We start from the raw sequence: 25,047 nt of genomic DNA on the forward strand, positions 1-25,047 counted from the left end.
AATGCTTTCACCACAATTGATCTAGAAGCAGATTTTGTTATTATTCTATTATTGTTGTTATTCTGTCTCTGTACTTTCTTGTGTTGTATTGTGTCTTTATAGTTTTAGGATTGTGAGAGAATCACATTTTGTGTGTAATTTTGGGAAAGTGGTTTTCTCTTGGCTTGTGCTGTTTTTTCCATCCAATTAAGAACAATTACTTGCCTTTGGGATTTTTTTTAAAAAGTCACTTTTACAAAGACTGCATGTTAGTATTTTCATTTTCATTTTCAAATTGGTCTCAGATTTAGGGGGAATCTGCATTTTCATGAATTTAACAAAAACCATCTGTACCTCCTGTTTCTTCGGAAAATTGTGAAAACACTGAACTTTGCCTTAATGACACTGCAATCCAATATATTTCCAATATAATTCAGATTATATTGAGTATTGATTGTTTAATGGTTAGCTGCTTTCTAATCACTAAGCAGTTGACTATGCACTCATATTTTTTGTTTTTTGTTTCTCTTATAGGCCATTGCCACATAGAAAATGTTTGGATTCTTCCAGAAACGCATCCAAGACCAGCTGGCAGAGCGAAGAGTCCGCAGGGCCAGACTGGTGACCAAAGATGGTCGCTGCAACATTGAATTTGGAAATGTGAAGTACAGCAAGCAATTTGCGTTCCTGGCCGACTTCTGGACCACTTTTGTGGAGATCCGGTGGCGTTTCGTCCTCTTCTTCTTCATTGCCTCCTTCACTCTCAGTTGGTTCATTTTTGGCCTGCTGTGGTACTGGATTGCCCGCAGTAATGGAGACCTGACATGGCAGAGCCCCCCTGAGGACCACATTCCATGTGTGGACAACGTCGTCGGACTCACCACTGCGTTCCTCTACTCCCTGGAAACCCAGACAACTATCGGGTATGGCGGACGTGCAATCACCCCTCTCTGCCCAGGTGCTGTGGCCCTGATCATCATCCAGTCCCTCATTGGAGCCATTATCAACTGCTTCATGTGTGGAGTCATCCTGGCCAAAATTTCGTTACCCAAAAAGAGGGCCAAGACCATCACATTCAGTGACATGGCTGTCATCTGCCCAAAAAAGGGTTCCCTTTGCCTATCAATCAGATTGGCCAACCTGCGCAAGACCCTGATGATAGGAAGCCAAATCTACGGCAAGCTGCTGAGGACAACAAACACGGCAGATGGGGAGACGATCATCATGGACCAGGTGAACATTGACTTCATGGTGGATGCCGGTAAGGACAACCTCTTCTTTGTATGTCCTCTCACGCTGTACCATGTGATTGACAAGGGCAGCCCGTTCTTCGAGATGGCAGTGGACACACTCCACAAGCAGGAATTTGAGCTGGTGGTGTTCCTGGATGGCACCGCAGAGTCCACCAGCTCTTCCTGCCAAGTCCGGACCTCCTTCATCCCTCAGGAGATCATGTGGGGCTACAACTTCCTACCCATCATCTCCAGAAGCAAAGAGGGCAAGTACAGAGTAGACTTCACTAACTTCTCCAAAGTAGTGCCCGTGGCCACTGCACACTGTGCCTACTGTTTCCACAACATAAAGGGTCACCATCACCACTCCAGAGATGGACATGACAACCAGGGCTTTGAGGTGATTGATATCCCCGACCACCCTAATGTCACCAAGATGTGACTTATGGGAGACTTTGACGAGAACACTGAGACTATTTGGTAGAGGCTCGCCTCTCACAGATCTTTTCCAAGATGAACTCCGCAAGAATCTAAAGGACAAACAGAGGCTGGAGGCAGGTGGGGCAGACAGTGCATTGTGAAGCATTTAAAAATGAAGTAAAGAACATCTACTCATTTGTTATTCTTTTGTATTTAGCACAGATAAGAAAGCCGTCTGTGGGTCAGATCAGTTATTGTGGCCTATTTGTATGTAAAACCACACCTGTCACTGTCTGGTGACCAAAAACCTGTTTTCAAAAGAGATTAGGTCATGCAGGCTAGTGATGCTCCTCTACAATTTAAGAACAGTGAAAGCTTTCAGAATTGCTTGCCCAAAAGACATCCAAATGCATCCTGCGTCTTGCTGTAGATGAAGAGTGGTTTCACTTGACGTCTGGCTTCGCACATCAGGTTTACTTTAGAGTATGGAGAGGCAGAAAAACAAAACAAATGGATTATCTTGTGGCTAAACCTTGCAATTACTTGAAGGGCCCGTGTGAAATGTAATTGTCATGGGTGAGAAAGAGAGATGGAGTAGTTGTTTGCTAATTCATGCTCTTGTACTGTACGCAAGGAAAAGTCTGGACTTAAAACCATTAGGGTATGTTTAACTCTTCAGAGACTGGGGCACTAACAAAAGCTGGGCTCATAAGCCAGTCTTTTTAACCAGTGGGCAATAAAGTTGTGGTTATCTTCTTGTCTTAAGACACTGTCAGAGAACACAGCTCTCAGGAAACACTTAAATTATGGCTGCATGCAGCATTGAATATAATATTAAAATCAATTCTGTTTATAAGTCTTTTTGTATTTGGTCTCAGGGAAAAAGGACACTGTAATAAAGGCTATTTTTGCATTCAAAAGAATTCCTGTGTGATATTATTCTCTGTCTAACCGAGCCTGTGCAGAGCGTCATATAAGGACTGTGATCAAAAAGGTCAAAGCAACAAAATGACAGGTGCCAACCCCTATCACAGCCCTTCATCTACAAACAAAGTGAAGTTGTGACAGCAAACAGTGATCCAAAAACAACAGAGCACAATTGTTTGGAGGATGAGAGGTGTTGCTTACTGCCCATCATTTTACCTGCAGGTTCTAAACATGAAACCAGAACTCTCCGTTTTGAGAGATGACAGCACACATGTCAGTATCTGCTATGCAGACGCTGTAACAGGTTTTCTAAAAGCTGGACCTGCTGCGTGTTGTGTCTGCATCCAGGATTGTCGCTGTAGCAAGTGATGATAATATAGCAAATGAGCCAAAGGATCAGGCTCAAACATCATGAATATCACTGAGAAATGTAGAATTGGACTGAGCAAAGAAGGATCTGGATGCATGCTACTCTAGCACATTTGGAATACAAACAAGTTTACAGTTGTCCCTTAATGGCTGCCCACTGTCTTTGTGACTCGTATTTTGTCTTTTCCTATAGTTCCTATAGTTCATGCAAACTAATATGGCACTTTGCAAGGCTGTGGCATGGCATGTGTCATTCAACACATGCCATGCATACACACCAGTTGTTAGATAACCAACACCTGAGTTATTTGAGGCTGTGTGCAGGATGAATATTAAATGACACAAAGAATCATTGACCTGTTTGCCTATATTTGTGGAGACAAAGTGGAAAACTATGACTAGACCTACAAATTGCCATACACAACTAAAGTGAGTGTAGGCCTACTGTTATAAACCTCAGGCTGTGTTGTAGAGCAGACAGAGGAGGTTAAAGCAAGGTTTCCCCTCAAATATAAACTTCCAAATAATGTGCTTTTCCAAATAATACTTTGGGAAAAAGTAGTGACTGGAAGGTCACTGGTTTGAATCCCCAGACGGGCTGGAAAAATCTGAGGGGGGCAAAGTAAATGAATGACTGCTTTGAGCAAGGCACTTAAACCCTTTACTGTTCCAGTGGAGTTGCTCAATGACCAACAGTAGAAGACTGTGATTTTACTGCATAGCTCCCAATATGTGAATGTGTTTATGAATGTAAAGCAGGGTATTGTTGAAAAAGAGCATGTGTTCTCAGCAATTCCCCTACCTTGATAAAATAAAAGTTAATGGTCGGTAGGTAAAAGGCCTCTCTGTCTGCTTGTCTCTTTGTTCTTCCTCCTCCTGCTCCTTTTATCATCTCTCTCCCTCCCTCTCCCTTGCAAGTTGCACGCCCAAACCCCAGGTCTGGTGCAGCCACAGCAAAGAGAGCCAACAGTAAGACAGGTATACAGCATCTATCTAGGACTGTCTATTCTCCTGGAACACACCGCTCTTTCCTATTACATTCTGCTCTTTCCTATTACATTCATTCACAAAGTATATACAAATATATCAGGCAATGGTGAGGTATGTTTGTGTTGTTATTTACAGTATGCTTTGCTGAGTCAGGATTTGAAATAAAACTGAAAATGGTGGACACATTCTGGACAATCAGAGCTTATCATCATTTTTGCAATGACAAAATGAAACTTATAATCATCACGAGCAAAAAGCCGTGTCAAGAAAAGGAAACCTGTAGAAGCCCCCCCCCCCCCACCCCCCCCCACCCCCCCAACTCTCTCTTACCATCTGAGTTTGATAAATGCTACTTTAAATTCATATTCTCTACAGGATGTAAAACTTTTGTAGTGCCCTGTCACGGTCAGTGTGTGAATAAATGGGATTATATTACAATCAGATTACAAGGTTTTTGTAGATGATCAAGATAAAGTAGCTGGAACTACAATGAATGTACAAAATGTAATGGCCATCTTATCTTTATATGAAATAGACTGACTGGGTGAATCCAGGTGAAAATTATGCTTCCTTATCGGTAATAACAGTAAAGTTACCAATTATAAAATAAATTATTTTTGTTATCACTCCCTCTAAATATTAGATTTTTTTTTGCCAGAATTCATCATGCTCTCAGTTGATGCAGGCCCAAACTGCGCTCCAGGTATTTTGATTGTATCAATTAAAATGATAACAAGAATATTGAACATCAACACTACACGGTTACTCTGATCTTTGAAGCACACAGGCAAGGTAGGCTTATCCCAATTTTTGAAGGTAAAAGAGGATGCATACACAAATTTTGGCAGTGTAACAGAAAAGTAATATAATGAGTAATGTAACAAATTACTGCTCCCAGAATGGAACAAATAAGGAATAATAAACTTTGGAAATGAGTAATGAGTAATACATTTCAGCCATGAACACAAGATGAGGGGAAATACATCTTCAAGAAGAATTTCCAAACTTGAGACGATGGAGACAAAGAGCAAAAGAGGAGCAAGTCAATATCAAGAAGATGATGGTCCTAATACATTTCTATGTATTCCAACATTCTGGTCAAGCCATGGACAGGCAATGGAAGATAACTTGAGAGGTAAAAACATTTATTTTGTCACATTTTCCTATACAAAAGCCCTTTTTCAAAAGGTATTACTTCATACATTGCAGGAATGACAATAATAATAATACATTGGTTAATTGTAAAATTATACTTATATATATATTTGATATCCAAAATACATTGCATATAAGAAGTAGCACAGATCCCTTTTCAATGATAATGCTTGTGAAACATGGAAGTTAAGGGTACATATTTAGAATAATTTCTTTATGCTACAAATTACATGTTCCCTTTTTATTTGTTCATTTAAAGCTATGAGACTTCAAGAGAAGCTGGTTGTGGATATTAACATTGTTTGTATTGTTTTGCATATTATACCTGGCAAATTTTAAGGCACAGGAAAAGCTGCCAATTCCAGGGGCTATTAGGCATGAAAAGTGATTTCACAATGGAAAATAACCATAATCATCATATGTTGCATATAGAGTAAAAAATCCCCTTAGGTTGGCTATTGGGTTATGATTCAAGCAGGCATTTGTGGTTTTTGGGAATACTAGAAAATATCTTGTGCACTTAAAGGCACTGAGGACGTTACAAACCGAATTTCAGAAATAATAACAATAACAAGAAAAACATAAAATGTTAAAATGTATTGCCCAAATGTACAGATACAAAACGCTTAAAATGTTGAACAAACTACTTAGCAGAAATGGACTTAAAAGGTTTGCATTTTTGACCGAGGTCAACTCGTATTAATTCTCTTGACTTTTTAATACTGTGTCACATATGAAAATAACTCTGCATAATTTATACAGTAAGTTGCTTTAATGCCTAGTTGACTGATGCTTACAAAATAATAGAAAATAGGTCTGACAAACGCACAGCGTTCGCGAATCTGAGGATTTCTTTGTTTCATCTTGTCATACTTTATTGGTTTTGTTCTTTGATAAACTACTTATTCCCAAGTAATTTATTTTCAAGTGTCCATTTTCAGTTACTTTAAAGGAATACTTTTGCAATTAAAAGCTTTGAACACCTGAAGATGGATATGCTTTGACATGACACTATTACATTAGGGTCAAATCCTGACTTGAGATTCATGCGCATTTTGCTGGTCTTTAGATCAGTGAGAAACTAACATTCAAAAGCACATGCTGCTCTCAAACTAGGATCCAGCCCTGCTGAAATGCAAGCTGACTGACTATTGACAAATAACATGACTTACTGCTAAGCCACTTCTCTGTGCTGACCTATACGGTAGGTCCTGACTGGCCTAGATAGAGGAAGGAGACACCATGACAATCGTTATCGTCAGAGTGCACTTCAAAATCAAAATTTGTCAGATTTCTGGTCAGACATAGGGATAATTCATTGTATCTTACCATGCATTTTTAGATCCAACTCTGTCTCATCCTTAATGAATAGAATAGATGTGGTTCTGTATAGCTCAGTGGTTAAAGTGTGGCGCTAACACTGCTAGGGTTAGAGATTTGATTCCCATTTGGGCCACCCATACCAAAAGTGGATGCACTCATGGCACTGTAAGGCACTTTGGATAAAAGCATCCACTAAATGACATATGCTATGTTATGTAGATGTACATCTACAAAATAAAATCGGGAAGTAAATACTGCACTTTTAGGTTTATTTTACATTTGGATAGGTGGCCCAGCATACAGCAAAGATGGTGTTAAGTGTGAAGGGATACATTTCTTCATTAAATGCTTTTACAGCATGAAAACATCTGACAAAATTTGATTTTGCTGCAGGGTATCCCTTTACGTGTGTTTCACAAACCAGAAGACATTCACATTAATACTGACATGGTCCAGCAACAAAACATCTGGGAATGGCATGGCTGAAAGGCAACAGCATTGCAAACATTTAATAGCCTGGTGTGTGGCCCCCTGAAAACATCTGACCTGGGTTAAATTATTGTTGCAAATTGCTTCAATTACTTTTTGACTCAGCTTCTCCAGCACAATTGAGTCAACTGCATTGCCCCAAAAGTGCATACGTTGCCCATCTTGAACTCCAAATAGAACACAGAAAACACTTTAAGTAATTGAAAAGATTTCAATCAATAATTGTCCCAGGTCGGCAAAACATACAGCGCTTCCATCTCTGGCATTTAACTCTTCTCTAGCCTTCCAGTTTGGAGGATAAATTAAATTGTGAATGGCATATTCCAGTTGCCAAATTTCATTCAGTGCTGAGAAAAGTCCATCTCTTCGAGAGCTCCCCTTGTCCAGCGAATTCCAGAAGACTCTCCACACACACGTAAAGAGATGCAGATGGATAGACAAGCAGACGGAGACATTGGGAACGAAATGTTATATGTGTTGGGAATAAGCAAAGCCCCGATAATGCTGTAGACAGAGGAAAAGGCAGATGCTTTAAAGCATAATGTACATAACGTACTGAGAAGGATGTAGATTGAGACCCATAAATAGTAGGCCCATGTCTGGTAGTGGGGCACACAAGGGAGTGTGGAGGGAGACAGACGCTGGTTGTTCTCCTGTCCTATGGCGGTGGCTGTGTGGGGAAAACTGTGTCAGAGTTTTGGAAGGGACACCAACTGGCCTGTAGGTGCAGCTTTCAGGAGGATGGGAAGGAGAAAGGCACAGGAAACTCAGACGCACGTCCAAAACATAAACAAACATGGAAACAGTTGCTAGTCTCGTAAAGTTAAGTAGTATTCCATTGTGGACCATAGCATCCAGTTGTTTATAGATTCTTACATATAAAAAAATCTCCTTCAATTTCATCATCCTTCATTTAGGAGCAGAATTTCTTCAGAGGACAATTACCCTTATCAGCTCAGTCTTAGTTGGTTTGGTGCCATTGGGAGTGCAGGTCAGCAATTGAGGACTTGATCATGGAAAAGGGGGTACGAAGGGAGGTTTTTGGGTGGGGAGGGGGGAGCTGGATGGTCAGAGGGGGGGTATTTTAATAGTAACTGCCCAGGTGGGACGGGACATGGGTGTTGGGGTGGCGGGGAACGTTTGGGTTGGGGTAGATTCCCGCAGTGGGCGAGCTCCAGTACGGAGCGGTGGGTCCAAAGAAGTTGGAGGAGGTGACTGGCATGGAGGGGGGGTGGGGGGACACGAAGTTGACCTTCTGCTGGTGGGCGTGGTAGGAAGGCACGTAGGCCAGGTCCGAGGGGTACTTGTACATGGAGGACTCGGTGGGGTGCGGCTGCAGTGCCTGAGCGATGCCGTGGAAGTCGAACTTGTAGGCGTAGCGCTTGCCGTGCACCTTGGTCATGATGTTCTTGTCGTAGTAGTAACGCAGCGCGCGGCTCAGCTTGTCGTAGTTCATGTTGGGCTTGCTCTTGCGCTCGCCCCAGCGCCGCGCCACCTCGTCTGGGTCGGTCATCTTGAACTCGCCGTTGGTGCCCTCCCAGGTGATGCAGCCAGCGTTGGCGCTGTCAGACAGGAGCTCCAGGAGGAACTGCCACAGTTGGATCTGACCTGAACCTGATGGAGAGCAGATACACAAACACCAGTCAGACAATTATGCATCTTCATCTAACCAAGGGCACAAACAAATACATTATTCATTCTTCACTCCATGACTCATTATTCATCCGGTGAGGACTGTATAAAAGTATATATAATAACTATATAATAACTATAATATATTATATAACTGTAGAAAAATTTCCAATACAAATGGGTATTCACACCGGATACCATACATAGGGTAAACTCTGTTCCCCTGCTCCGAATCTTACCTGGATTGGCTAGGCGACTACTGGTGGGGCCCAGAATCTGGTAGGGATCTGTGGGGAAAGGGAGAGCTTGGTTGGTCTATAGACTGATTGCTTTGGTGAGATAATAGTATGTAGCATGTGGTCAAATAATACTGGTATGGAAGACAGAAATAAACAGGTCATAGATATACACAGGCACTATACTTGTAGGAAACAGCTGACTCACTGGACTAATCTTTCTTCATGCCTATTAGCTCATATTATTTAATGTTTTACCATGAGCAGAGAAAGCTACATGTGCAAAAGTTGACAAAACGAGAGAGTGGTATGTGCTATGGTCAAGTGTTACGATGTTTGGGACGCCCCTTTCTCTGCCTTGTCTTTCCTGTCTCTCTCTACTGTGACTGTCAAGTAAAGCAGAAATGCAAAAAAAAAAAACGTATTACTGTGTATGAACAGGCCATGAAAACCAGCGATACATGCTGATGGATGTGTGGCTGAGTGGGAAGAACACACTTGTAAACACTCAAGCCCTGGTCATAGACTCTAATCCAAACAGTTCATTATTAGCCCATTGGTGAATCACATCTAAACATTTATTTTGCATTTTTGCGAGACATGTCATGAGTCATGACGCTAATGATGTTGATTTTTATTTACTTATCGTTTACATTTTAGGCATTTGGCTGACCCTCTTATCCAGAGCAACTCAATGAAACAGTAGAATAAGTTTAAAATCCTAAATCACCAAAATTACAAGTAACCAAAAACAAGGAGCGCAAAGTTCAGAGCATTGGAGCCCTTACAGGATTCCTGTGACCATAGAATGTTCTTAATTGGCTGTCTCCGCTGTCAACAGATTATAAAACAGTAAGAACCAAAAACTTTGTAATGCCAACTGGCATGTAGGGAACCTGGTAGCGGTGCTAATGAGTTAGCTGTATCCCACAAGTATGCATAAGACCTGTACACCAACTGAGACAATTGGTAAGCCATTACCTGGCTGAGCTCTGGGCTGCTCAGTGGACTTGGACACATTCTGAGTAACCACCGGCGAGCCTGCAGAGGGAGAGGTAAGCAGGGCAGGGAAGGAGAGGGAAGGAGAGAGAGAGGGAGAGGGAGAGAGACAGAGATTCAGGGAAAACATCAATAGGGTGGCTCTAGATAACCAGACTACACATCTCGATGGCATGTCAGCAGTGGTCCAAAGTAAACAGGGCAGTAGCTGGTAGCTGCACTGACTTATTTTGAGCGCCTGTTCATGTTCTGACGTTTTAATCTTTGGGGGTCCGTCTTACGTGTCTAGACTCTGTGGATGTTGGAACTCCACCTGCTATAATCCAGACTTAGGTCAAACAGCATTTGCAAATCATTTGTTTAATAATAAATAAGTCAAATTGACTTTCAAATAATTTCCACTATACAGTACATACTACACTATATATTTTCCTAAGCCATCCCACCCCTTAGCAGGTTAAAGCAAGCCTTGATAATTATTTTCAAAAACTATTTGACCAAGGTCTGGTATCATCCTATCAAAAACATATGAGATGGATAAATGAGTGCAATCCCATTTTTTTTTTTTTTTGGTGTCCTCACCTTTGCCACTGTGCATGTTGTTTGACCATCCTGTTCGCCGTACAGCATCATATGAAGGGTCTGACAAAGGAAGAAGAGAGGAAGGAAGGCAAAGTGTGAGTATGCATTTAAAATTATTCTCCAATGGTCTTTTTTGTATGAGAAGGTGAGGGAAAAAATAACAGAATCATACAGACATACAGAGACTGATGCTCACGCACACGCACACGCACACGCACACGCACACGCACACGCACACGCACACGCACACGCACACGCACACACAATGTTTAAAATCCAATTCAGAACAGGTCAGTGGATGCACTCAAGTGCTACAGAACCCTCTCAAGCTCTGTGGCTCTCTGACCTAAACACCATACATTGAGTCACAATAAATCTCGTGTCTGTATAAAATAAAATTTGCCCTTGTCTATGTATGTGGCTGAGTGTCTCATCTCCCCATCTGCTAGCCCATCCCAGGAAAAGAACCTATTCACATGAAAAACACAACTGTCTCAGAAATAAGTTCAGAGCAATGCCAAAAGGCATCTATAAAATGTCTGCCTGTCTGTTGAAGCACTGTCCAAGAGGCTCTTTGCAGGATATCTGGCAAGGGTAATGTGGTTTTGTTTGGCATGCAGCAATGGCTCAAAAGTAGATGGCACCAACTTTGATAAAAAATTACAGTTGGTTGAGCAGGTTGCAGCATATTGACCACAAATATAGGGACTGGAAAAAACTTAACGTACAAATACAGCAGAGGCACATACACAAAGCACAGACTGGAAACAAGCTGACCCGCGCACGCGTGCGTGCGCGCACACACACACACACACACACACAAAGGACTTTTATGAATGCCTGACATACAGCCAACCTGGCCCAGGTTGGAAGAGTTCTACCTCCTGTGTTTCTGCAGTTCAAACCTGACTGAATGGGTTCTGGGAACCTGGATGGCTACCAGTAACAATCAATCACCCTGACATGAGCAGATAAAACAGAGGATGTATCTCTCCCCCATCGCGGTATCAAAAACACCCTGGTATATTCCCGTCTAAATTGAAAGCCGATTCAGTTTCAGTCATCTGGCTAACAGTGCACCTGCCCAACACCCTTGATAGTTAGCATTATTGTGGGCTAAAACAGTTGAACCGGGGACCAGACTGGAGCGAAATATGATGCCTATTGTAGCCAGATATGTATTTCATCCAGTGTTGTGTGCTTCATTCTTTTCGTCGTGTTATCATGCTCTACAAATCTCTTTTTGTCTGAGGTGTTTCTCCCGGGGGCCACGGTGTGGAGGCAGTGTAATGGTGATGACAGAGGATATTGCTGGGATCAGCAAGCTGTTGGGAGGTCAAGAGGTAATCCCTTACCTCATCACGATAGTCTGAATCTTAAAGAAGCAGGCTTGTGACCTGGGCAGTTGGTGGTTTGAATCCTTAGACCGGCTTTGAAAATCTTTACAGGGAAAGTGAATGAATAAGACTTCTATCCTGTGGCAACACCAACTGTCAAAGCGGCCTTGAGCAAGGCACTTAATCCCCAGTTCCTACAGTGAATCAGGTCAATGGCCAATAAAGACTGAGGTTGTGCTGGTCAGCTGAGATGTGAGTGTGTGGAACTGTATGGATATGAAGCATGCTTTTGCTAAAAAAGAGCATCAGGTGCTCAACAAAACCCCCCTAAACATAGAGAAAAGGTGGCACTGCATTTGACCATATGTTAAAATATGCACCATTAGTATTAATCTGAAAAAAAAAAATATGATGGCTAGAATGACATGTTTTAGCATGTCGACCACAGACTCATAAGGAATTCTGTCTGCACACATGAGGGTGTGTGTGTGTGTGTGTGTGTGTGTGTGTGTGTGTGTGTGTGTGTGTGTTTGTTTGACAAACTTGGGTCAAACATTAAATAATTCAGTATTTATTTATTTATTTTTTAACCACTGCATTAGAATGATTCACATGCTGCCAGATAAGTTGTCAATCACAGAAAAGTATATTAAACTGACTGTCAAATCTTTCCTGTAACCGTTTAAACTTTCTAGCATTCATTTATTTTTGTATGTGGCGAACCCCATCCATTTGGTATTGAAAGCATGTGAAAACAAATGCTAAGAATATTTGACCCAAGTCTGGTATGTCTGCATGCGTGTCTTAAAGTGTCTGAAAAGAAAGAACGTGGTCGCCCTCACTGCCACAACACATTCAGTCTTTGTGTGCCATCTTGACCCAAATAACCTTATAAAGCCACATCAAGGGAACATCCAGTGACTCATCAGTGACATCAAATTCGACAGTGGCTGCCATTGCATGTCCAGGTATTTCTAAGCACTGTACAATACTGCCCTCTTCTGGATCAGAACATAACAGCATTATAATAACAAAACCCCTGTCTTCTGCTTGGTTTCACTCGTCATAAAACACTCAAACTCGAATTATACCTCCATTTCTCTTTGCAGCACAACTGAACTCCAGACTCTTTATTCTATCTGCAACCATAAAAGACAGAAAATGGCTGGTAATCTGCCACACAAGTGTTTTATTGTCTTGCTTATTTCATAATCCACCACTGAAAATGTAAAAACATTTCAAATCCAATCACGTCTCTTGTACTAGTTTCAAAGGATGTTATTTTGCCTTATTTCCCCTTTCCTCACTTGAAAAATGTCCTCCGATGGGAAATGTCCTCCAATGGGAAAACGTCCCGCTGTTTCAAGGACCTCTTGATCTCTTCACTAATTTCTAACTTTTCAACTTTTAACCCCCGACGTTGCCTCCAAGGGCCCGTGCCCGTCTGGGGCCAAAAGAAAGAGGGACTTTCTCTGCTCTCTATCTGTGACTGGATGGAGGGATTAGTGGGAGAGTTGGGGAAAAAGTGCGAGACGGAGCACACAACGACGGTGCAAAAACTTGATAAAGCAAGGTGAAGGATATATGCAAACAAGCAAAATAAAGTGAAGAGATGAGAGAGAGAGAGATCAAAAGAATGAAAGAATGAAAGTAACAGAGAGAAAGACGGAGAGAGGGAGAAGAGGGACGAATAACAAGCGGGCGGCCGGGGCTCAGCGGAGGCTGTCAGGTTCAATCTGGTGTGGGCCGGCAGGATAGCCAAGGAGCAGCGACTGGGGGAGAGTCCTGGGAGACTTGCGTTTCCTGCCTGCCTCGCCTGCAGACAACCTCTCTTTGTTTTACTGGCCCTTTTTTCCCCTCCACTCAACCCCCCCACCCCCAACCCACCCACCCACCCCTCTTCACCACCCCGAAAAAAACACAAGGGGGCTACCTCCTTCTTCCACGAGTAGAGAGGGGTCACAAACAGAAGGGGAGACGGCGGTGAGGTGCGGGGGGGAGAAGGAGAGAGGAAAGAAAGAGAGAGCAGAGAGAGTGGGAGAGAGGGAGACAGCGTCACTGAAAGAGAGAGGAGACAGAAACAGAGAGACAGACAGAAAGAGAGAGACAGTGCATGAGAGAGAGCAGAAGAAAGCGAGGGGGCAGAAGAAACTTAAGAGAGGGGAGAGAAAAAATAATGAAGAAAAAAAAAAAAAACCTAGTCAGACGAAACACAACGTTGGAATTCGAAAAGAAAACAATGGCGGCAAACCCAGCTACTGTCTGGTATGGGCTGGAGGAGATGCCCAGTAATGCGCAATGTGGGCTCATCCGCATCGTTCTGATGCCCCTGGTGTAGCTGTTGGCAGCGGGTTACGTTCACCTCCAAGTCTTTTCATTGTACACACAGGCAAGCGAGAATAGAGGAAGAGGAGGAAATACATCTCGGAGCTCAAAACATCCTCAGCGAGTCGGGGTTTTCGCCAGTACGGACGGTCGGAGACTCTCTTCCTGACCGGTCGAGGTTAATTGGGCTGGGAGCGAGGCGAGGAAATGAGAGTGAAAGTGTTAGCGCTTCGTCAAAAGAAAGAACCGGCAGAGCCCAACGGGTCGGGGGGTACACGCAGCGAGCCAGCAAACACAGACACAGGCCCGAATGTGCACACACAGAGCCGCCTCATCCCCAACCCCCTCCCCCACCTCCCCCCCCCCTCCCTCCTTCATTTTTCCAGGCCTTGCTCTGACTGCGACTTGAGCCAGTTTCCACTCTGGTCTGGGGTGTGGTGCACGCTCCTGGGAGACTTAGACTGCAGGACCAGTTAGTCAAAACAAGGAGCGAGTGCTAGACAGAGAGGGAGAGAGGCAGAGAGACAGACAGAGAGAGAAAGGGGTGGGGGGGGGGTGGGCAACAGAGAGAGACACAGAGGGAGACTGACAGAGGGAGAGAAAGACAGAGACAGAGAGAGACACAGAATAAAGAGTGAGAGAGAAGGAGAGGGAGAGAGAGAGGGAGAGAGCCGAGTCATGGACTGTTTTTAACCCAGAGTCTGAGCCAAGGAGAGAGAGACCCAGACAGGGTAAACTTTTTAATACCCGTAATACAGGTGCTTTAAAAGCCATCTGTGTGAGAAAAGAGCCATGGGAGGAGGAGAATGCTGGCAAAGTGTAGGACTTAGACACAATGCATACACAGTGTGTGTGTATGTCTGTGAATATACAGCAGATTCACCCCTAGGTGCTGCAACAAAACGCGTGCGGCACACATACAAGCACACATAGACACACTCACGCATGCGCTAACACCTGAAAAATGTTCTGTGCGTCTTTGGGAGTTTACCTTTTTGAGTGCTTTTGATTCATTTTGTTTGTTTAACTTAGAAAATGCAAAGGGCACCAATCGCAAAGTCACAGACGTAGCAGAGCCTGTTCGCATAATGGTGCACTTCAAGTTGTGTGCCACTTTGCCTTGGCAGCAAAATACATACATTCACAGAGGTGAATCATCATCCCTCATCATTCACTGAAAAGCAGCGGAGAATATGAGTGTCCCTTCCTAGAATTATAAAATTCCAAAATTTCATAGCCGTGATACTAAATAGAAGCTGGAGGTGCTCAACTCCAACAGAAAAAAAATTAAAGGAGGTACAATGGCTCTGCAAATGGGAATAACGGGGAAAAATAGCCAGCACCCACAAAAAATGAACTATACACTATTAACACTGAACATTTTTTCACAGCAACGGTGACAAAGATTCAGCAGCAGTGCAGAATATAGGTTTTAGGCAATTGGCTGACACTCTTAGCCAGAGGAACTTATCAAGGGTTGAACATCTTGCTAAATGACACTCAGCACATCATGTGACTCTTGATGCATTTAATGTTGCAGGGACTGAACTTGTGGCATTGTGTTACGGGACAGTCTCTTTAACCGCTAGTCTACACTGCAACGCTACTGCCTCTGTGTAGGCAAACACTATAGAATCAACAAAAGGAAAGCAAGTTTCAACGTGTGAGGCCACATATAGAAAGACAAAAAAACAGCCCATCAATCTATAAACTTTCCATTTCTCCATCCACCAAGGATCCACATGGTAAGTGACTGAACTGTATCACATGCACACATAAACACCCAGATGGTACATAAACACATCTCCTTTCCAACATATGAATCCAAAAACATGTGCACACTCGAAAGCAATGTAAACGCATACTGTGATGCATGCTGCATGAGGCATGCAGGCACCCACCCACATACACAGGGTTTCGCACAGGCACTGAGTAGACATAGACCTCAGACACACAGGCACGCAGACACACACACACACACACACCCTTTCATAGCTGCTGCATTCCGTGTTTTATATGCTCTCTTTTATTCATAACATTGCATTTTACACCACACAGTCTGGAGCAGATTAAGGCTTGTCTCCTGCTGTATGCCCGTGCTTACTCTACCCCAAAGAGCCTGTATGGTATTTGACTGTTCTCTAAAGGCAATATGAACTCGAACATCTGGCAATACCGATCTGAGCAAACGTTGATAAAGGCTTCTCTCAAAGCAAGCCTTCTTTTATAGATGGAGTACTGTGCTGCTGTTGAAACACGACCCCATACCTCCAATTTCTGTTTTTCTTTTTTTGTTTTACTTTTTTCCTCTTTTTTTTTTTTTTTACCTAAATGAAAAATGTTATCGTCATTTATGTGCTTAGAAAGTTTCATGACTTTAGGGTCCATAAAAATAATTCAAAACCAATTGATTTTCCTCAAATACACATGGGCATCAATCTGATAACATGGTTGTTTTTCCCTAATTCCTGAAAAGTTACCTTGTTGGGGATACAAGCATTTTTTACCTGCCAGAAGCGGTTGGCTGTGCGCTGGCTGGGATTATGGGACACAACGAGAGGCACACTCACTGTTATAGGAGCCCATAATAGAAATCACCTCTGTGTGAAAGGGAAATGCTGCTGAAGGGAGTGACCGACTATTCCTGCCAGTCCAAATACCTGCCGCTGAGAACCAGGAAGAACGGGGTCGGGGGGTGACCGAGCAGAATCTTATCTGGCCTGCCCATTGGTCTATTGGTATTGAGAGCCGGGCGAGAACAAGTCCGCGACCCGCTAACGCTCACCGCTGGGGCCGATAGAGAGAGGGAGAGAGGGCATTCTCGGACACTTATCAGACCTAGTGTTTCCTCTCCTCCTGCCTAGATAGGGCCCCTCATCCTGTGAGCGAGGCTATCACTGTTATTGCAGTCCGTACTCACGTCTCTGGTGGTGACACCATATAGCCGATTGTAAAGGATGTGTACCTTGTTTCACAGATACGCAGTGTAGCCTTAGGCTGCTTGTGTTGTGTCAGCACAAAATACTGTTTGTAAAGTGAGAAGGAGGTCCAGAGGAAAAAGAGAATCATCCTGAGCTGCTATGGGTCCTGCTCTAAGTAGCTTAGTGTGCCTGTTGCAAGAATTATATAAATAACAAAACTAGAGGCAGCGCCTACTTAGTCAGCTAATCAGTCATTAGGTCATTTGAATAATGCATTTCTGGTTGATTACAGATTTGTTAATGTAATGGCCTACTCAATTAGTTAATTAAATCCACTGAGTATTTGTCAACTAAGATTCTCTTGAGCAAAAGACAGCACTAAGCAACTCAGTTGATGATCACGCTGCAAAAAATGTCGGTCTTAATGAGCCACAATGGGGCTTGTCTCATTTGCTTCAAGAAGTTCCTTAATGGAAGTGTCAATATCTTGAAACAAGGCAAATCAATATCAAGAAAATCACACTTCATTCAAGCAAAATTGTTGAAACAAGTTGATTTGTGTTAGAAACAAGTGAAATTATCTTAGCCCCATTGACAGATTCTTTTTCACTTGTTTTAAAAGGAATAGGATTTTAGGACTCAATGCTAGATTAAATGACTTGTTAAAATGGATATTTTTTACAGTGCAGACTCTTCTGAACACATTTTCACTGGTTGAAGAACAACTCAAACCTAGTTGTAAAACCACAAAACAATGCTTTCCACATCATAGTCAAACCAGCATAATTGTGGTTTCTTGGTGGCTCAGCAGACCAAAGGCCCATACCCTGTACTCACAATGTCATGGGTTTAAATCTGGCTCTTGACCTTTGTTGCATGTCATCCTCTCGCTCTCAGCCCTATGTTTTCTGTCTGTCTTTACTGTATTGCATCCAGCATAGCAGAAATGCAACAAACAGTGATAATAATCTCATAAAAACAGCATATAGGTCAATTTTGTGCATGGAAATGGTGCGAGGTGGGTAGCTCCAATCTCAGACTTTTGATCTAATCCAGAGTTTAGCTCAATGGCAAATGTCCCTCCTGTGTGTAGTTCCTCTCTCTTAGACCCGCTGCCATTCTGACTGCTATATGAGCTCGAACACACAGCGTAGAGCTTTTCAATCAACCTCTTTCCCCTCCAATCTGGGGTGTGGTGGCCAATCAGCCTCTTCTACTACGTTCACCACATAGTCGCTTCACCACCTGTCTCTGAAGCACGTCCCTTTAACAAACAACCTCATTCATATGTCTTTCCTCCTGCTCCCTTTCCCATAACCACCACTTTCACATTCTGTTCCCTGCCCTGCTGCGGATGGGACTCATCACCACAATCCTTTTGTCTTGTAAATGTGCCTCTATTCTGAGGAGGCCCATTCTGAGCTGTGATGTGTTTTCACAGCGTTCAGGTACGGGTCCTGAATAGCACGCTCTGCAGTAGTAGTTCTGCTCTTATTATTTTAACAGCACAAAAGGTGCACCTGCCCAGAGCTGCGTCAATGGCAGTCAATGGCCTACTCTGCGTATGTCGCTCTCTCTCTCTCTCTCTCTCTCTCTCTCTCTCTTCCCGTGTGTGTGTTTGGGTGTGTTTTGGTCTGATGCAGCCACTCTGAGACTGCCACAGAGAGGCTGGCTGGCACTGAGAGGCAGAATCTGACGCTTTATTGTTTTTACTAAATGTACATGGCTAATGAGGATGCTCTGTCTTGTCATCTCTCTCTCTCTCTCTCTCTCTCTCTCTCTCCCTCTCTCTCTCTTTCTCTCTGTAGTCTAACAAGCTCACCTGGCTCTCTTGAATAAAACCCTCATGTCAACCCAGATATACGGTTTCAGGGAATCCCATGTACACTGGGACTAATCTCCAATATCTCAGGTCAGTCATATGGTAACATATGATGAATAATAAAACATTAAGCCAAAAGACAAAGATACTCAGAATGAGTAACCAGGTTTAATGAGCAGCGGACAGTGAACAAACAGTGGGGTGTGCTCCTACCCTCTTTGGCAGCCAGGCGTGGGGATGGGTCTGTGTGAGATGGCGTGTTGTAAGATAATGATGAGCTACCTGCAACAGCAAGAGACAAAAGGACACACATTAAGACAAAAAGCTGCTGCATATACACATACAAAAGACATACAAAACTGGCAACAAATCACAGCTGGAAAAGATAATATGCCTAATCTCACAAACATGTTTACATCAGAGCAGTCTATTTTTCAGCTTTTTTGCTAAGTTTTGCTATTTTTCTTGTGAAATACTGAATAGTTTTAAGCCTTTTTAGGGCTCATCTGACAATTAATCAAATGAAACAACCTGAAAAGAGAAAATCATTCTCTCAGTTCTGGATGAACTGTTCACCACCATACGCATGCACAGCAGAAAGGTTGAGAACCTACTCTACTCTCTATGACGAAAAGCTCAAAGAACATGACAATGGCCAATAGCCAGCAGGTGGCAGTAGATGGTTCAGCTCAATTACTGTCAAACGGCACAAGCCCTTCTCATTTCTTGCATTTTGTTCCTGTTTTGTCTTAAAAACAATGTCAAAATCATTTATGACATATAAATCTAGTCCACAGTAAAACAAAACCAGCAACGGGCGCACATAGTCCACTAAACGCTGGAAAACCCCTGAAGTCAGTTGACATTTTAACTGCAAAACCCTACTTCTGAATAATAAAGTCAGAGAGGCAAGACTCTGCATATGGCTGCCTATTCATTTCACCTTATGGAGCAGAACTCGGCACTGCATTCCTCCACTTACACAGGCACCCTGGGCGGCACCAAAATGCTCTCTTAATTTTAGCTGCCCCCAGGCATAAATCAGCGAGTGGAAAAACAGACCCAAAAATGCACAGAGAAAACACAAGTGCTGCTACGACGTGGGGAGCGTTAAGATTTAGCACAAAGACCGCTGCGGGGAGTTGCTGCGTTGGGACGATCCCTTTTCTGAATGGGGAAAACTGAACAACCACATTTTTTGGGGGAAAAACTGAAGAAAATCAGGCAACTTTGTGTGTTTTTTCGGGGGGATTTGCTGCAGGATCCCTAACTCCCTAACTGTGGCGCGGGGGGAGAAGGTGGAGGGTGAAGGGGGCCCATGGTGGTAGACTAGGGGTTCTGTTTTTTTGGGGGGGATGGGGGAAGAGAGGGGTGCTGCACAAACGTATTCTAACCTCCCAACACCCCACCCGTACCTACTCCACGGCACCCCCAAGGCTCTGGGTCGAGTTTAGAAACCTGGGGGCCTCTGAACAGGGGAGCCATTGTATGAGGCAGGGTCCCTGCACAGCAATCAAACGCAGCTCCCCGTACAAAAATAATTCCACACGCCGAGTGCAAGCGCACAGGGGCAAGCGAGCCACCAAAGCGCCATCCTTGGAATGAAGGGGGGAAAGTGAAAGAGAGAGAGATGAACAGGCAGACAGAGAGAAAGACAGAGAGAGCGAGAGAGAGAAGGGAGGAGGAAGAGAGAGAGAGAAGGGAGGAGGAGGAGGGAGGGGGAGTTCTTCTGTTAACCCTTTTCCTACTGTGTTCCACATGTGGGCTGACCCAGACAGGCAAACAGGCAGCATTGCTGAGAAAACCACAACCCATCCCACAGAGAAATTCAGGACTGCTGTTCGAGAGAGAGTGAGAGTGGAAGACCGAGGGAGGGAGAGAAAGACGGAGAGAGAGAGAGAGAGAGAGCGAGAGCTAGAGAGAGAGTAAGGGAGAGACAGGGAGGAAGAGAGGCACACCACCGGCTGACAGTTTGGGCGAGGGAGTCTTGGCTGCGCTGCCTATTTATTTGGACGCGCTCTTCCCCTCGCCGAAAACAAACATGTCCCGGTAATCTGACAGCACAGTGGGAGGACTGGCCAGCGTTCAGCTTTGCAGACCCGCTCTCTTACTCTCTCTTTGTCTCTCTCTTTCTCTCTCTTGCTCTCTCTCTCTCTCTCTCTCCCTCTCTCTCTCTCTCTCTCTCTCTCTCTCTCTCTCTCGTCACATCTGCTCAGAGTCTGCTGGATTACATAACATGGACAAACAATTTTCTTTTCTCTGCTTCCTATGGCTGATGGTTCTTTTAAAAAGGCCCTGTCCTCCGTTTGGCACACCCATAATATTGACAGAAATCTTTCAGGGCTTGTTCGACACTGTGATGGACCTCCACTGGGCCCCTGCTGTTTATTCTGTTGAGCAATACGATACCATCACCTCAAACATTTGGTCTGTGCTTTGTCAACAAACTGAGGGTCCCAGTCACCCAGTTGGGCAACTTGCCACCTAAAGGGGGCCAAATAGGCCCCAGCTCCGATAGCAAGTCACTCTATTAGCCCAAGGATAAGGCTGCACTGACTCGCCCCACTTCCTATCTTTACACTAGCCTTGTAGAGGCAGATGTGAAAGTCACAGTGAAATGAAAAAATACTTTTTCACCTTGTTAGCTAATTTATCTTGTCATAATATACACCAATTTAACAATAAATACCTGAAAATTTACAACATTTTTATTTTGTTGTATTTTTATAATTTCACTTCTAGGGAAATGGTGTATCTTGGAAATCGTGTACCTGTAGGTGTACATAAAAATTCCAACCAGTAATACCATCACAGATTTTTTAACAATCGCGCCCCTCCCATTAAATAAAACCGCCTTTCTCTACCAAAATGATATCCCATTGGTGTACACGCAAGTCACTTTTGAATGATCCCTCCCTGTGTTATGTCCTGCCCCAACATCCTGCTTCACCTGGAAGTCTGTATGCAAACTGTGGAAGCAAGTTGCTCTCAAAATGCCGTTTCATTGTGACTTTAAACAGCCAAAGCTGAGCGGGCATCTAGGTTGGGTTTCATTTATTTCAATTCACTCAGAATTAAATCTGCACTTACCATAAAAATGACAGAGCCTTCCTTCTCAATAATCCCTTAATAGAGTGCATATGAGAAGCATTTTATGTCAAATGATTTCCAGTTTTTGAATTTTGAAGAAAAACACTTCCTGAACTGTTTCAATTGAAAGTGGATTTCCCCTGATTTTGCTAGGTATTCCAGAGTTATTATATAACTCAAAGTGGCTAGCTCCATCTCAGTCAGTTGAGCTTGTCAAGTGTTTACTTAAATGGCAAATGCTTTGTGTCCACCTCCAGTAATGCTAATGTGGTATATACATAAATGCCTATAGTGCTAAGTGGCTGAACCCCAACAGTCAAGTGAGCAGCCCCAGACTGCTCTGTAATGGTGGCTAACACCAGACAGCTAACAGTAAAGGCACGGGGCCAGGCAGTTGAGCCCCTCTGCACCAGTGATAATCTGCCAATAGAAAGAACTAATGCAAGGGGAGCTCTATAAAAATGTTGTGAGGAGAGAAAGAGAAAGAGCGAGAGAGAGAGAGAGAGAGAGAGAGAGGGGGAGAGAGAGAGAGAGAGCACTCCAGACCTCCTTTTTTCCTCCTCAGCCTTCGAGCCCAGATGTTTATGGTCTGTATAAACTATTGAGGGCTCGAGAATGTCCCCCACTCTGGAGCGAGCAGTAGTGCAGTGCAGGAGCCCAGACTTATCACTCTCTCTCTCCACTCCCTCACTGTAAATCCATCCAGACACACGAGCAACGGCGACAGCTGGGAAACAGAACTATTGCTATTCTCCAACGGCACTCAATCATGACCACCTCGGACCATTTCCACGCACTTCTAAAAAAAAAATACCCCCCCCCCCCTCCCCTTTTTCTATCTCCCACTCACTTTCTATAACTGTTTCTCTTGCTCACTCCCTCCTGTCTTGTCCTCCATTTACTGCGCTCTTCATCTCTCTCTTTCAAGGAACATCCCTCTCTCCTCTTCCCATTCCTATTTTTGTCTTTTTTCTTTCGATTTTGCCTCTATTCTCTCTCTCTACTTTCCCCTCCCTCCCTCCCTCCCTCCCTCCCTCCGTTTCTGTCTTTTTCCCTTCTCTCCTTCTCCCTCCCTTCTCGCATCTCTGTGTGTTGGAGGATACAGTCTCTCGTTGTCTGAGGTTTTTGCTGCGCTCCGCTTCCAGCACATGTGGTATCAAACCGACCTACATGGGTGCGATAAAGCAAACAGTCCGCAGTCCCTCCCTGACAGACTAATTTGAACAAATTCTCAAATTGCACCCCAAATTGAAAGCACATTGGGGTGCGGGCGGCCATCGCTTATAAAAATCTGGATAAGTGACCAACAATGAGGCCAAAATAATGCACGGGCAACCACCCTTGTTACTGCAAGCAGCTGGGTAGGCAGACAGATGTTCAGATTGTGCCCGCGGTCGGACCAGTGTGGGTGTCTGAATGATATTTCGGCGAATGACGTGGCAGGAATGTTTTGTTATGCTATGGCCGTAGGGTGGGGAAATGTGTCCCTGCCCCGTGCCGAGCGTACATACAGGGCTTAATGATTCCGAGGAATGTTAATCAGACTTTCAATAAACAGACCCAAACGCACACATGATGCACACAGATGTGTATGAAATGATTGCCGTCCCTGCTGGACCATCCATTTTTTTTGGAGGAGGGTGGGGGCGACGGGGGAAGAGCAGCGGATGGAGAGTTGGCGGTCGACATCACATGACCTGTAATCACTAATACTTCCAGGGCCTGGCTCAGTCTCTCCCTCTCTCTTTCCCCCTCTCTCTCTCTCTCTCTCTCTCTCTCTCTCCCCCTTCTCCTCTTTTTATGTATGCTGGAAGTTCGGCGCGGCTCCAGCTCTCGTGAGTGAAGCCAGAGGTCTCTTTTCTGGACGGGGTTACTCCTCGTCTATGATTGTGTTTGTTTGTGCTGCGGGGGGAGAAGAGAGAACGGCTTCAGTTTCCAAATCATCAGCCCCGCAGGGTCGGCATAAAGCCTGGACCCTCTCCTCCGCCGCCTCCTCCTCCTCCTCCGTCTCTGTCTTCCATAGACGTTCTTTTACTAACATGGTTCCTCTTGCCCCCGGGCTCCCAATGTCAATAATACACACTGCTCGCCTTCTCAGAGAGCTGCCTGAAACCGGTCAGTCAGTCCAGGCACGGGACGGGGAGCATTCATCTTTTTGATTGTCGGGAAGGGATCCAAAGCAATTTCAATTGGCAAGTGGAGAGGATTCCCGAGACATCTCTTCTGTCTCCAAAACACACAAGGTCTAAATCAAAAAAAGGAGAGCGATGGGCAGAGTCGCGCTGCAGCACGCCTAAGCCGTGGCTAAGTCCCGCAGCCAGTGGCCATAATGAAAACTGCTCTGCGGAGTGTGCCCAGTGGCGGTCAGACAGATCCACCCGCTGCAGCGGCGCACAATGAGGCTGTTATACTCACGACAAGCATCTCTGTCTGCCCAGACGCCATGCACAGAGAAAACTGTTGACACCCACAAAATACAGTTCCCATTACATCACGCCGAGGCCCATCGCAATTTTTGGGAGTAATGTTAAATTTAGTCGAGCCATCACTCACTCCACCCAACATGGTGTCATGATATTTTTGCGGCCACGGGACACAACCAGCTCTCGCTGTTGTGAGGCACAGATGTGATAGTACCTCAGACTATCAGGCACAAATGATGAGACAACGGGAAAACTATTCACTGTTTGTCCGACTTCCAGACAGTAGCAAAGAATAGTTTGTCATTCCCATGATCTTCTTATTTTTACAGCGAGCAATGGACACACCTATCGTCTGAACTAGAAATAACTGTGTATCCAAACAACTGACCATGCCAGATGTTACTTTTCCCCCATGACATCTTGCTTTAAAATGTATTTTTTTTTTTTTTTTTTGCATATCGCCTCAGTAAAACCCTCTTTCTTTCTGCCTTTGTCTCCCCCGCCAAAACATGTAAAGCAGTAATGTACTTCAAGGGTGAGGGGCTCCAGTTTAGTTGCCTCCATTGTAAATTGCAGATCAACTTCCTTTGCTGTGCTGAACACACAGGCCTAGCGTGATTCCTGAGGCAATGCACCTGGGCTTCATCTTTCTGTGGACTATGTGGAATAAGGCGCTGCAAAGTGGAGCGGGGGATAGAGTCGATGGTTATCTTGAGAGGGAAAGAAACCCGCTTGGTTTCCACAGCTCTGTTTAAGACTGAGTAGCCATTATGGAGAAATGAGTTTCCAGTAAAGG

The 25,047-nt window shown here is 44.2% G+C and overlaps 2 protein-coding genes across 7 annotated transcripts in view; one reads left to right on the forward strand and one right to left on the reverse strand.

Moving 5' to 3' along the window:
* Nucleotides 1–513: 513 nt before the first annotated feature.
* On the forward strand, nucleotides 514–3,765 carry LOC139925902 (ATP-sensitive inward rectifier potassium channel 1). Its single transcript, XM_071917414.2, has one exon. It carries the CDS (start codon nucleotides 532–534, stop codon nucleotides 1,651–1,653), a length of 1,122 nt encoding a protein of 373 aa, XP_071773515.1. The 5' UTR covers nucleotides 514–531; the 3' UTR covers nucleotides 1,654–3,765.
* Nucleotides 3,766–5,045: 1,280 nt separating this feature from the next.
* fli1 (Fli-1 proto-oncogene, ETS transcription factor) overlaps nucleotides 5,046–25,047 on the reverse strand; it is a 35,728-nt gene continuing 15,726 nt past the window's right edge. For all 6 annotated transcript variants that reach the window (XM_078284115.1, XM_071917406.2, XM_071917405.2 and 3 more), the window contains 5 exons: nucleotides 18,952–19,020; nucleotides 10,334–10,393; nucleotides 9,734–9,793; nucleotides 8,756–8,803; nucleotides 5,046–8,498 (listed from right to left, as the gene is read on the reverse strand). In XM_078284115.1, coding sequence (XP_078140241.1) covers nucleotides 7,969–8,498; nucleotides 8,756–8,803; nucleotides 9,734–9,793; nucleotides 10,334–10,393; nucleotides 18,952–19,020 — 767 coding nt within the window. In that variant the 3' untranslated portion in view covers nucleotides 5,046–7,968. The remainder of the gene's footprint in view (nucleotides 8,499–8,755; nucleotides 8,804–9,733; nucleotides 9,794–10,333; nucleotides 10,394–18,951; nucleotides 19,021–25,047) is intronic.

Source organism: Centroberyx gerrardi, chromosome 6 (genome assembly GCF_048128805.1).
Source record: "Centroberyx gerrardi isolate f3 chromosome 6, fCenGer3.hap1.cur.20231027, whole genome shotgun sequence".
Lineage (NCBI taxonomy): Eukaryota > Metazoa > Chordata > Actinopteri > Beryciformes > Berycidae > Centroberyx > Centroberyx gerrardi.